The sequence below is a fragment of the Solenopsis invicta genome, chromosome 9 (genome assembly GCF_016802725.1).
Source record: "Solenopsis invicta isolate M01_SB chromosome 9, UNIL_Sinv_3.0, whole genome shotgun sequence".
Lineage (NCBI taxonomy): Eukaryota > Metazoa > Arthropoda > Insecta > Hymenoptera > Formicidae > Solenopsis > Solenopsis invicta.
This window is the reverse complement of record NC_052672.1, coordinates 17246455-17258830: the sequence shown is the minus strand read 5'-3', so window position 1 is coordinate 17258830 and position 12376 is coordinate 17246455. Positions and strand designations below refer to the sequence as shown.

General features: G+C 28.8%; 2 protein-coding genes across 4 annotated transcripts; both read left to right on the top strand.

The window, feature by feature from the left end:
* Window positions 1–45: 45 nt before the first annotated feature.
* Window positions 46–11146, top strand: LOC105201901 (probable cytochrome P450 4aa1). Of its 3 annotated transcripts, none has more exons than XM_026133296.2 (7): window positions 46–197; window positions 6962–7144; window positions 7693–8070; window positions 8794–8860; window positions 9252–9784; window positions 10109–10288; window positions 10499–11146. In XM_026133296.2, the coding sequence occupies exons 2-7, from the start codon at window positions 6997–6999 to the stop codon at window positions 10663–10665; spliced, it is 1473 nt and encodes a 490-aa protein (XP_025989081.1). In that variant the 5' UTR covers window positions 46–197; window positions 6962–6996; the 3' UTR covers window positions 10666–11146. The 3 variants fall into 3 exon arrangements, with proteins under 3 accessions (XP_025989081.1, XP_025989079.1, XP_025989080.1); XM_026133294.2 differs by lacking the exon at window positions 46–197 and adding an exon at window positions 4201–4369; XM_026133295.2 differs by lacking the exon at window positions 46–197 and adding an exon at window positions 4326–4464.
* Window positions 11147–11377: 231 nt separating this feature from the next.
* LOC105201821 lies at window positions 11378–12376 on the top strand. Its single transcript, XM_011170034.3, has 4 exons — window positions 11378–11611; window positions 11689–11773; window positions 11900–11974; window positions 12055–12376. Exons 1-4 carry the CDS (start codon window positions 11593–11595, stop codon window positions 12146–12148), a joined length of 273 nt encoding a protein of 90 aa, XP_011168336.1. The 5' UTR covers window positions 11378–11592; the 3' UTR covers window positions 12149–12376.

Sequence of the window (12376 nt, the reverse complement as noted above, 5' to 3'; positions counted from 1 at the left end):
GAATGGTGCGTAATGGGCTGCAATGGGCTGCAATGGGCTGCAATGGGCTGCAATGGGCTCTGTTCAGAAACATCGCCCACAGATATCATTTCATCCCTGTTTAATCTTAAAATAAAATGATATCTTTCACGTTTCTGAACGCAGCCGTGGATGCGTTTACGTGCGAGCAGCTTCGAGTTATCGAATAAAATATGTTGGTAAGCTTCTTTTTGATCCTCTGTTATTATTGAAAGATACAGAAAAATAAGATTATTGTATAATATACAATAATCTTATTTTTCTGTAATATATTATATTATATGAAACGAAAGTGCGAGATGTGTATAAATTTGAATCCAAATGCCAAATCCTGACTGCAGGAATCATCTCTCAGCCGATCATTGAGAGTTTTGTTACTTGATTAACAGCTAGATGACGCTATGGATCTGTTTATCTCTTCGCTAACTTTTTATTCACAGAAGTTGTCATAATTATTGTCTTTATTATCGACACTTGCTAACGTATTAATTTTAAAAGAAAACAAACGGTTTAATATTTTTAATTATTATATTATATTATATTACACGTAAATCTGTTTTTGTCTTCTGTCACGTTTTCTCTCACACTTGTAACAACCTTTTTTTGAAATTTTTTATATAATATTTAGAATTTTTTAATGTAAATTTCAAAATTTTTAAAAATTTTTGTATATTAATTTTATATCGTTTTAAGAAATTTCTCAGATATTTTTGTATGAATTACAACACAAAATTCAGAAATATTGAAAAAGTTTAAATGTTTTATAGAATGTATAATTTGAATTTTAGGATCTAAAAGATCCTAAAATTTCTAAGATTTCTTATTCAATGAATTTCTGATAAAATCTTATAAAATTAAAAAAAAAATTGTAATTAAATATTTTTTAGAAATTACAAAATAATAAAATCTTATAAAATATTTCTAAATTTAAACATATGAAAAATTCTAAGAAATGATGTAAACTTATTTCTTTAATATTTCTGAAAAGTGTTTTAATTCGCATAAAAATTCTGAGAAAAATTTTTACAGACAGATCTTTCATATGTATAAGATTGCTGTTTGTATATCGCTTCTAAATAAAAAAATCAATATCATATTTGAAAACAAGATTTATAAGTGCAAAAAAATTTTTCCGTCAAAATACATATATGAGTGTAAAGAATAAGTGTAAAGAGAAGAGATTGTTATCGCATATATTTGGTATTTAAGAATAAACTTTGCTTAATTATCGGTATTTAATCTTTGCTTCCGAGAAAAAAAGCTGACACCAAATTTCGATGATTCGTCAAAAAGATTCTGTTTATCTCTGTACTACAATATTGTTTAGTTTCGCTGACTTATCATAGAAATTTGCGGAGCATATAAAATTCGATCCACTTGTCATTTAGAAATTATTACGCGCGATTTAAAACGAATTCAAATTTTTTATTTCCGTTAAAGAAATCAGATGTCGATAAAAAACGTTTACTGATTCTGAGATATTTGATTTACATAAAATTTGAAAATGTGCGTTCGCAGATATTTGATGAACTTGCGCATGCATGGACCAATCTTGAAAATCGGTGAATATCAATTTTATTGACATACGAAGACGGAGCGAGATTAGCGAGAAACGCGCGGCGCGCCGCCAGATTGAATTATGCAACGCGCGCGATTTGTTGAAGCGATCGGTGGTCATAAGCGGTCATTTCGCCTTGAGGTTGTTTCCTTGAGTTTTCCGCCTTGCCCTACGACGACCGTGAAGCATCCTCTTTATCACTTTGTCTCGCCTCGCCTAGTTTCGTCTCCTGCAGGCTCCCGGGACGAGACAAGACGAGCCGAGACACCCTTGCGTCTCGCGCCGCTGGCGCCGCGCCACTCACCAAGCAGAAAAAAAACATTAAAAAAATCTTTTTAAAATCATTAAAAAAACGTTTTTAAAAGCGTTTTCAAAAACGTTAAAATAATAGATATAGTCTCCTTTTTGTTATTAAAAAAATACGTTTATTTTAACTTAAAAAAATGTTTTTTAAATGTTACAAAAACATTTGTTAAAGATTTGAAGAAAATATTTATTAAACGGTAAAGAAACTTTTTTATAAGGTTTACAGAAAATGTTTTTTAAATGTTAAAACAATCAGAAAAAAAAAAATTTTTAATGTTTTTAAAATCATTTAAAAACGTTTTTAAAAACGTTTTCAAAAACGTTAAAATAATGGGTATAGTTCCCCTTTTTTCATTAAAAAAAGTGTTTATTTTAACTTAAAGAAAATGTTTTTTAAATGTTTTAAAAACGTTTTTTTAAAGATTGACACCATACGTTGATTAATTCCCAAACAGTAATGTTTTTTAAATGTTTGTTTTTCATTAAAATTTATTTTCTCAACTCGGAAAACAATATTTATTTAACATTTATTTTTCATTAAACGTTCATTTAAAATAATGATTTTATAAAAACGTTTGTTAAATGTTAATTTAATATTATTGAAGTATGTATTCTTTACAAATTATTTAATTAAGAAAATAATTTAAGTAAACATGTTTTAAACATTTATTTCACATTCTGTAAATACTTATTTGTCATTAATTATTAATTTGAGAAAATAACTATAGGAAACATTTTTTAAAGTTTATTTAACATTATGTAAATATTTATTTGCTATTAATTATTCAATTGAAAAAATGATTTCAGGAAACATTTATATAACGTATGGTTAATATTTCTTTAATATTTCTTTAATATTTTTTAAAGGTTTATTTTTTATGAAGTACATCCACGGTAATTGATTCTGTCTCTTAGAAAATTTTCCAAACTGAGAATAAGTCACCATTTTTCTCATACTCGCATTTCATGATCAATGTAACGACTAGAGCTTATTGATCGTTACGTTAATCATAAACTGTAAGTATGTAAAAAGATAGCGACTTTTCAGTTTAGAAAATTGTCCAAAGGACAATAAAATACTGCAATGTTTTCATATGAAAAAATTATTTCAGTAAACATTTTTTAAATGCGTATTTAATTTTTATTTTATGTTAATTTTATTTATTTTTTATTTAAAAACATATGTTTACTTAATGGTTATTTAACATTTAAACTATTTATTTTTTAATTATCATTTATTTTAAAATCTATTTGTTAAATCAATAATTAATAAAGATTAAATATTTACACAAACGTTAAATAAACGTTTAAAAAATATTGTCTAAAGTTAATTTTTTAATGAATAACAAATAAATATTAACAAAATGTTAAACAAACATTAAAAAATGTTAAATAAAATCATTTTTTGAAATGAATAATTTATGAAAAGTAAATACTTAAAAAATATTTTTCTTATCTCTTTTTTCTTTCTTTGTCTATCTGAAAAAGTGCATATTGTAAATCGATAATCGTATCTTTTGATGTTTATTGTTGACGCTTTTCCGTAAGGCTGATTGGTTCTCCCGCTGTGCTTACTTCGTGAGCTAATTAACTGTCATTGCGGAGATCGCATTTTGATAGTTATATGTATCAAAGGTTAATAGTAATTTATAATTTAAAAATTACATAATATCGAAAGTTGTGTAGCGGACGCTTGTTTTGCTAATAGCAAATATTAAAAAAACGAAGTCTTGAAAAGATATTAAATAAACATTATGCAAATGTTTACTAAAATTATTTTGTTCAATAAAAAATTAATGGCAAATAAATGTTTGCATAACGTTAAACAAAGATTAATAAAATGTTAACTGAAATTATTTCGTTAAGTGAGTAATTAATGAAGACTAAATATTTAAAAAATATTAAATAAACATTATATAAATATTTACTAAAATCATTTTTTCTAATAGTTATGTAGTCGTATAGTTAATGGCAAATAAATGCTTACATAATATTATATTAAATAAACGTTAAAAAAATGTTTTGTAAAATTGTTTTCTCAAATAAATTATTAATGACAAATAAATATTAATAATTTATAGAACGTCATTAAATTTAAAATATTTAAACGTTAAATAAACGTGTAAATTTAAAAAGTGTTAACTAAAATCAGTGAAAAACAAACATTTAAAAAACATATTTTATAAATATATTGTGTGCTACTTGGATCGCGAGGCACGTCTGCACGTGCGCATCGTGCAATACGTGATCGAGGCGTTAATTGCCGATTTTAGCGATGAGATAGACTATGAGCTTAACTATAGGTCAGTTCGATCTTCGATCTTCCGTATATATAAGCTACGGCGACGAGCGAACGATAAGATTTAGTCAGTTGATCGTTTCAATCGCGAATGTGGATCTCTCGTGGATCTTGTGCTAGTGTTTTTCTCAACTGCGGTAATCGGTCTTACTCAAGGGGTTGTGACGAACGGTTTTATTGCGTAGCTGGTGAGGATACCACGCACTAATTAGGTGTTAACTGATCTATCGTCGCATTGATAATTGATAAAAATCGAATTGCCTGTAGGACCAAATAAAAAAAGGTTCTACACTCTTAAATATATATATGTATACGTATCACAAAAATTGCAAGTACACAGTTGAAATAAAAATCCTATCGTTTCCTAATTACGAACAACGTAAGTATACTCTTAAGCATTTATTATTGCTACAAATTGAGAAATATTGATATACACATTGAAATAAAAGTTTTTTTATCTCCAATTTTTGGCAATACAAAATTATATGCTTAAGGAGTCCTAAAGCCCATTAAAAACATTTTCTAATAAAAAAATATATTATGAGTATATTTATGTCCTTCGTAATTACGGTGGCCAGGGTTTTTATTTCAACGCGTATGTCTCGGCCACTATTGAAGATATATGCTTAAGAGTGTATGCACGCATCGTTTTACATATATTGCGTAGAATCAAATTCTTTCTTCCTGAATCGATCAAGGACACGTGAATCGTAACCTCGCGATATTTTGATCATAACAACGGTAATTTCGTAAAATCTTATCAATTCCGAATGGTTTTGTTATTATACTGATATACGAAAGATCGTCGAAATAATATCGATAAATATTACCATGAAGCAAGAAGAAGTCTAATTTTCTCATAATTTATTGTTCAATTTGATTAAATATCGTATGCGCGTGTATTGCATAAAGTGTAATTAAAGAAATATAACATAGGAAATCATCAAAGCGACGGATATGAGAACTTGTCGGTTTTTTCGAACGTTTTGCATGTCTTCGCGAGTCTATAAGTATGCAGACACCATAAGATTAAATATAAGATTGAACGCGAGTTGGTTGATAGATGCCATATTGATAACTTTCACTAAACACATTGTATAATTTATGTACGTAAGTGTGCACATTGAATTCGAAGCAGTATGTTTCATTATAACTTTCTCCAAATTGTAAGTAGCTTACCTCCTTGAGAAACAACTGAATCAAACTTGCTTGCGTAAAGAGATAGACGATCAAGAAGATGGATCAGCATGTATCGAAAAAAGAAAAATGTCCTTTTGCTGTTTTTACATCAATTCGTGTATACTTTTAACAATAAAAGTATCTTCACTTTTACATCAAATGGATAAATCTCTAAAGATATAAGAACTTTCGAAATACAAATCCACTACTTATTAATGGATTGAGAAAAATTTTTCACGATGACGATAAGAATAAGAACCTATATAATTACTAAAGTAATCTACTTCTTGGGCAAGAAAATGATTTGGAGGGCCCCGTTAACATATAGTGTGAGAGCACACATCCACTTTATAAATCAGCCGGACATACTGCTTAGAAGCTACATTCTAGTGTATACCATCAATCGGAAAATTTTATATCAAATTAGCAAATCAACGATGTAGGATATCGGATTTTTTATAATAAAAACGTGATAGAAAAACCAGCATATTTTCTCTAGAATAATTGTATCCTTCAGCCAAGTATTTTAGATTGACCTCCGCTTTATCCTCTATACCTGAATCTTTGAAAGTATAATATATTACTAATCATCAAATATCATACTAAAAAATAACATTTAAATATTAAAGCATTTTCAAGAAAATTTAAATGGAAGAGTAACATGATATATTATATATTTAATTAAACAGAATGTATCGCATGTCCTTCTATGTGAGTGTATTTTAATTGTCTACATACTTACATTTAAATTCTGTAAAAAATATCTTGCATCGTTTTTATGCTGTATCGTATAAAAGCTCGATATATACGAGAGAACCGAGAATTTATTTGCGTCTTAATATTTTTTTCGCTATATTATGTTATTTCATATTTGTAGCCTTTTATATTCATGACATATTTATGCACTTATATAACGTATAACGCATCGTGTAGGAATTATCAGTTAAATTTGATTTAAATTTGATTTAACTGATAATTCCTACACGATGCGTTATACGTTATATAAGTGCATAAATATGTCATGAATATAAAAGGCTACAAATATGAAATAACATAATATAGCGAAAAAAATATTAAGACGCATTCAATTATTATTTATGTGTTATTTGATTTGAATTACTGCATTAATAATCTGCAATTAAGACTGAGATAAGTGAATAATTTGTTTCGAGCTAAACGTATCGTGATAAGTATGAAATAATTGAAAATTAATTTTTTTTATACCTGGCTTTAGAAACAGCAATAATAGATATAACAAAAGAACAGTATTGAATAAAAAAAGTATTTTTACGTGTTAAAAATACTTAATGGATTAAAGTATTGCAGACAACAGCAATACAAAATCCGCGTACAAGTTGGAGCACATAGTCACAAATTATTCCAATTTTTCCATTTCTACATTCTTTTAGAGTGTTTAGTTTAAGTAGCAAAAGATGAAATTTTATTGTAATGTTCTTATCATTTAAAAAAATACATTGAAAAAATGAACCGAATGATTGTTATTAGGCAGAAATTTTTCTATTATTGTTTTTGCTATGATTCGTTATCTATAATATGTGATACTGACATGGAAATTATATTTTTCATTTATTTGTAATTAGTTAAATCACACATCGCATCATACACATCAGGAGAGATGTGGGCCTACTTTGCCTTTCTAGCTGTTATCTATGTTATATACGCATTGAAGAATTACGTCAGAATCCTCAGATTTATTTTCACTCTCGATGGACCGAAGACAGTACCCATTCTTGGCAATATAAACACCCTTCTCGAAGGAAATCGTGAGTTCAATAAATTACAATTGTTGTATTATATTGTTAATTAATTGTTAATTATCAAAAATCGATCTTTACCATGTACTTTTCTATGTTTATTAGATGGAAATTTAAATACGTGAAATTATTTATGAGATGTCCACGATTGTTTGATCAACTGTTCGAAATGTTACAAATATTTGGGGAATGCTTTATTAAAAGTGTTTAATGTTTTCAGAATGTGTGTGTGTGTGTGTGTGTGTGTGTGTGTGTGTGTGTGTGTGTTGCAAACGTTCAAAGAATGTTTTAAAAAACATCCTTTTAACATATCATAAATTCCATGTTTAAATTTCCATCTCATAAACATTGCACTTCAATAAATGTGTGAAAATTGCAATTAAACATTTACTCAACGCTTAGATAATCATCAAATATCTCATAAACATACAATTTTTACCAGATACTATAAACGTTATATCAGCCTGTAAATCAAATTTTCCAAGTTTCTAAATTATCTTATTAAAAATGATAAATTGTTCGTAATCTTAATTGTCTGTAAAACTTAAATTTTCTAGTGATTCAAAGAATGACAGACGAGGCGCAGAATTATGGTCGCGTTATCCGGATATGGATGACATTTCTGCCATACGTTGTGCTCATCGAACCGGAGGATATCCAGATAGTACTTAGTAATATGAAACACACAGAAAAGACGTCCTTTTACAAGCTGCTCAACAATTTTCTGGGTAAAGGTTTGATTACGCGAAATGTCGACAAATGGAAGGTACATCGAAGAATCTTGCAACCGGCCTTCCATCGCCACATGTTAGAAAGATTCATCGGAACGTTCAGCGAGTGCGCCGATCGTCTGGTTGACAAATTGCTCGAGAAGGACGGAGAGGATATAAACGTCACCATGTTCGTTAACAACTCGGTCTATGATATATTAAGAGGTACGTGTTATAAATTACCACATTTTAACGGTGATAAATAGAAAAAAAAACTCGTGTTTTATTACTTGAGAATTTTTTTTCCTACGATATATGTATATTATTCAAAGCCGTTGAAGAAATATTTACGTAAGTATAGGACATTTTTCTACTTTTCATTTGCAAAATACTTGGAACAATATATGACAAAAATACTACAAATGTAAACATATGAAATTAAACTTTCCATTCTTTTCCCATTTTCGAGAGAAAGCATTTTGATATGAGCATTTTGATATGAAAAAGAACAAGAGCTGTAGTATACGATAATACGATAATACAAATCGGGATGTATGCTTCAATGTAATAATAAAGACGAATGCGTCACGTAATAAAAGTATAGAACGTACCGTATTGATAATACATCGTGACGTTTATGCTCATAGAAATTAAATACATACCGTGAAAGATCGGTGTATTCTCATCTTTCTATAAATAGCATATAAGCATGTGGTAGCAAGTGTGATTAATAATTAACACGAAAATCCACGTTGGGACTTGTCGAAGCAGTAGCACATGCTCGTATACTATGTCTCTTTTTTTGTTGATTTTCAATATTTGCATATCGCTAAAGAGTTCTATCTCGGAACTTCTCTCATCATCATATGTTTCGACATTTTGTAAATGTTATAATACTTATCCCTATGTTAAATATTAACCATCTGACACGTACATTGCTTATTTTAGAGACGATTTTGGGCATGCCGGCAAGTCAAAGATACAACGACGACGAGGATGATACGCCATTTAGAAAGTAAGTAAAAGTTAAAATGTAATCGACATCAAATTAACAAATCTTTTGTTTGTTTAAAATATTTAAAAAAAATGAAAAATTATTTTTAAAAAATTATATCTAAAATTATCATATTTTCCATTCTAGGGAAATATCATTTGGATAATCTTTTTTCATATTTTAATTTTTATAGAATTATTTATAGCTGACAAGTTAAATTAAGAAACCTGTTTTTGTTTAATTTGCACCAGTATCTTTATAAATATATAATATTAATGAAATAGTTATTAAACAATTTTATTTATCTCTGTCGAGAAATGATGCGCGTCAGTTCTTTTTCTAGAAAATTATATGTGCTATATGTATACTACGTAAACAATTATTAATAATTATTAATGTGTTTTGGAAACAGGGGCCAAGTTATGGTGCCGTACAGATTTGCACGACCGTGGTTACTGATCGACTGGATTTATCGATTGACAGCAGCTGGGAAATCGGAAGAACAACAGCAAAAGAATTTATTCGACTTTTGCTTCAGAAAAATGGAGGAAATGCGCGAATTTCTACAAAAGAACGGCTCTCTTATATCTAATAACAGTGCAACTAGAAAAATATCTCTACTTGAATACATGATTGAGATCAACAAGAAGAATCCTCAATTCACCAAGCGAGATATCATTGAAGAATGTTGCACTTTTATGTTGGCCGGCCAGGACTCTGTAGGCACCGCCACCGCGATGACACTTTTTCTTTTAGCCAATAATCCTAAATGGCAGGAGAGATGTGTCAAGGAATTTAACGAAATTTTTGGTAAAGATAAAAGATCACCAACTATCCAGGATCTTACGGAGATGAAATGTTTGGATATGTGCATCAAGGAATCCTTGAGATTGTATCCTAGCGTGCCAGTGTTCGCCAGAACACTCGGAGAGGATGTGAAACTAGGTGAGATCTAAAGAAAAATTTACATAATAATTATTTCACTCTACTTGCATTTTTTTCAAGTTTGTAGTTGTCGTCACTTAATTATTTATTATGTATAATTATTTTTTAATAAGAATAAAATAAATTTTTTTTAAATATGTGACTAACACAGTTAATTAACATGTTATTCGTGAATATTCAATAAATACGAGAAGGTATGTGTTAATAAAAATATAACAATTACATTATATACAAAAAAAATTGCTCCCAATCATTTTCAAAATAATTAAAAATAATTATAATTGCAAATTAGAAGAAATACTATTATATCTTTGTATTACGCAGGAGAGCACGTAGTACCGGCCGGTTGTGATGTATTTATAGTACCATACTGTACGCACCGCTTGCCTCATCATTTTCCTGATCCTCATGATTTTAAACCGGAGCGTTTCAGCCCTGAAAACTCGGAAGAAAGACATCCATATGCTTACATACCGTTTAGCGCCGGACCTCGCAACTGTATTGGTGAGAAAAACAAAATTATTTAAATATACAATAGACATACGAGATACATAAATAGGTACGCGGAAAATGTTTCATAATGAAGAATAATGATATTATAGATCCGTTTACATTCTTATAGGTATTAAAATTTTTTTCAATATAATTGGATAAATTTTAATTTGTTTCTAAAATAGAGATATATTATAGTTTCTGTTTTGTATCTTTTTTTAGGATACAAGTTTGCCACGCTCGAGATTAAATCAGTCATTAGCGCTATTCTGAGGAAATATCAGTTAGAACCGATTCTCGGCAAAGAGAAAGTGATAGCCAAATTTCGAATGACGATTAGAGCACATGGTGGACTTTGGGTTAAAGTGAGAGCGCGCGATAAACAATAATACGAATCGAAGTAATTGGATTAATAAAGTGTTCTCATTCTTGCAAATAACTATTATAATAATATCTTGAAGATTAATAATAATAATTTAATTGAAATAAACAGCTATTTTTGTGTCACTTCAATATTGAAGAAAAATGAAATTTGTCAATGTATTTAATACTTTATATAATTAGGTTAAGTGAGTACTTTGACACTATACAGTTTAAATTATCTAAGATATTTAAATTTCTTCGTATATCGTTTAAACAAAATGTCTGATGCAAAATTAAGAAAATTTGCAAAATTTTTTAGGAATTAATTATAAAAATATGTCATCGCACTGTTGTACTATATTAGACATCTAATAAGTCTTATGAGAATCCTTTCTTTGTACAAACAAAAAATGAAAGAAAACAATTGTACTTCGATACATGCCATAAATAAAATCGTCGCCTTTCAACTATCATTTTCCTGAGTTGAAGGACGAGTAGATGACTGAAGCAACGAGAATATTGTATCGTTAAACTATATATATGTATATAATATAATTTTTTTTAATTGTTTGTTAAGTTTTTTACGTAACTATAGATGTAAACTGCAAAAAACATGTGTCTCAATTATACATATATAAGTAATACTACCTCGAGTAACAAATTCTAATATCAAGATATTTATTAGTTTTCCGCTGAATCTCGTCGTTGATTTATTGGTTCTGAAAGTAAGAGCCAATCATGTTCGATCGCTACGAAGTGGCTTGTTGCGTTGCGTCCATTCCAGTTAAAAGAATCTGTCTCTTGTTTTGTGGTTGTCTGACGTGTTACAAGATATTGCGAGATTTGCGAGTTATGCGTAATAATCGCGTGCAGAATTGTACGTCGCAAAGATTGAAGAATTGAAAATAAACTTTGTATCTAAATCAATTTTCGACGAACGTATTGCTTCGAATATGGTTTACGTAACGGATGGTAATATACCATATAACCTAACTAATCTATTGCAGCGCAAAAGACAATAGAATTCATACATAATAATCTGCTTGTAGAGGGGAACGTGGTAAAATCCATTCCATGGGGACTGAAAAGAATTTTTGGGTTCTTTACGGGAATAATTTATATGATCATCATGTTGTAAGTATATAATTCTGTATAATGGTCTTCTCTAACGCTATCTGATAAGTCGTGACTTTTTTTGACTAATTAACTGCATTGGTTCTTTATACATTACATGTAATTGTAATATAATGCTGGAAATAGTTTCCAGACATTGTTCAGTCCTGGCATGAATGGATCAGGAAGTCAATATTCAAAGGATTATCGTCCAGGTTCTGGGTATGATTTTTTCTTGAGACATCCATGTCAAATGGTAAACGTATAAGATAATAACTTTTATAATTGTTTATTGTATGCAGACCACGTCCTCCAACACGTAGACTCGGTAGACCAAATACAGGAAACAATGTTGACATTCCATTTTTTGGAGGTTGTAGCAGTTGTGCGAGATGAAAAAATTAAAACAAAAAATATTTTATATATTTATGTCAAATATATGTTAATATAAGTTAATATGATATTGTCGATTGTTTATCCATTTTAATATAAGAAAAACTAAAAATTACTAGTATTAGTCATAATAAATATCGTTGAGAGATAGATATGTAACTATATATTTGTACAAACGTCTAATATTTTTTGTTATGAAAAAATGTGTTAATATATTTAATTTGTCTAAAA

Bases quoted from the DNA above. Each gene is read 5' to 3' on its own strand.
- LOC105201821 (XM_011170034.3), top strand. The intron at 11,774-11,899 runs GTAAGTATATAA...TGCTGGAAATAG, and splicing joins ATTTATATGATCATCATGTT to TTTCCAGACATTGTTCAGTC. The intron at 11,975-12,054 runs GTATGATTTTTT...TATTGTATGCAG, and splicing joins GATTATCGTCCAGGTTCTGG to ACCACGTCCTCCAACACGTA.
- LOC105201901 (XM_026133294.2), top strand. From the start codon at position 4,273: ATGTGGATCTCTCGTGGATCTTGTGCTAGTGTTTTTCTCAACTGCGGT. The intron at 7,145-7,692 runs GTGAGTTCAATA...TAAATTTTCTAG, and splicing joins CACCCTTCTCGAAGGAAATC to TGATTCAAAGAATGACAGAC. The intron at 10,289-10,498 runs GTGAGAAAAACA...ATCTTTTTTTAG, and splicing joins CGGACCTCGCAACTGTATTG to GATACAAGTTTGCCACGCTC.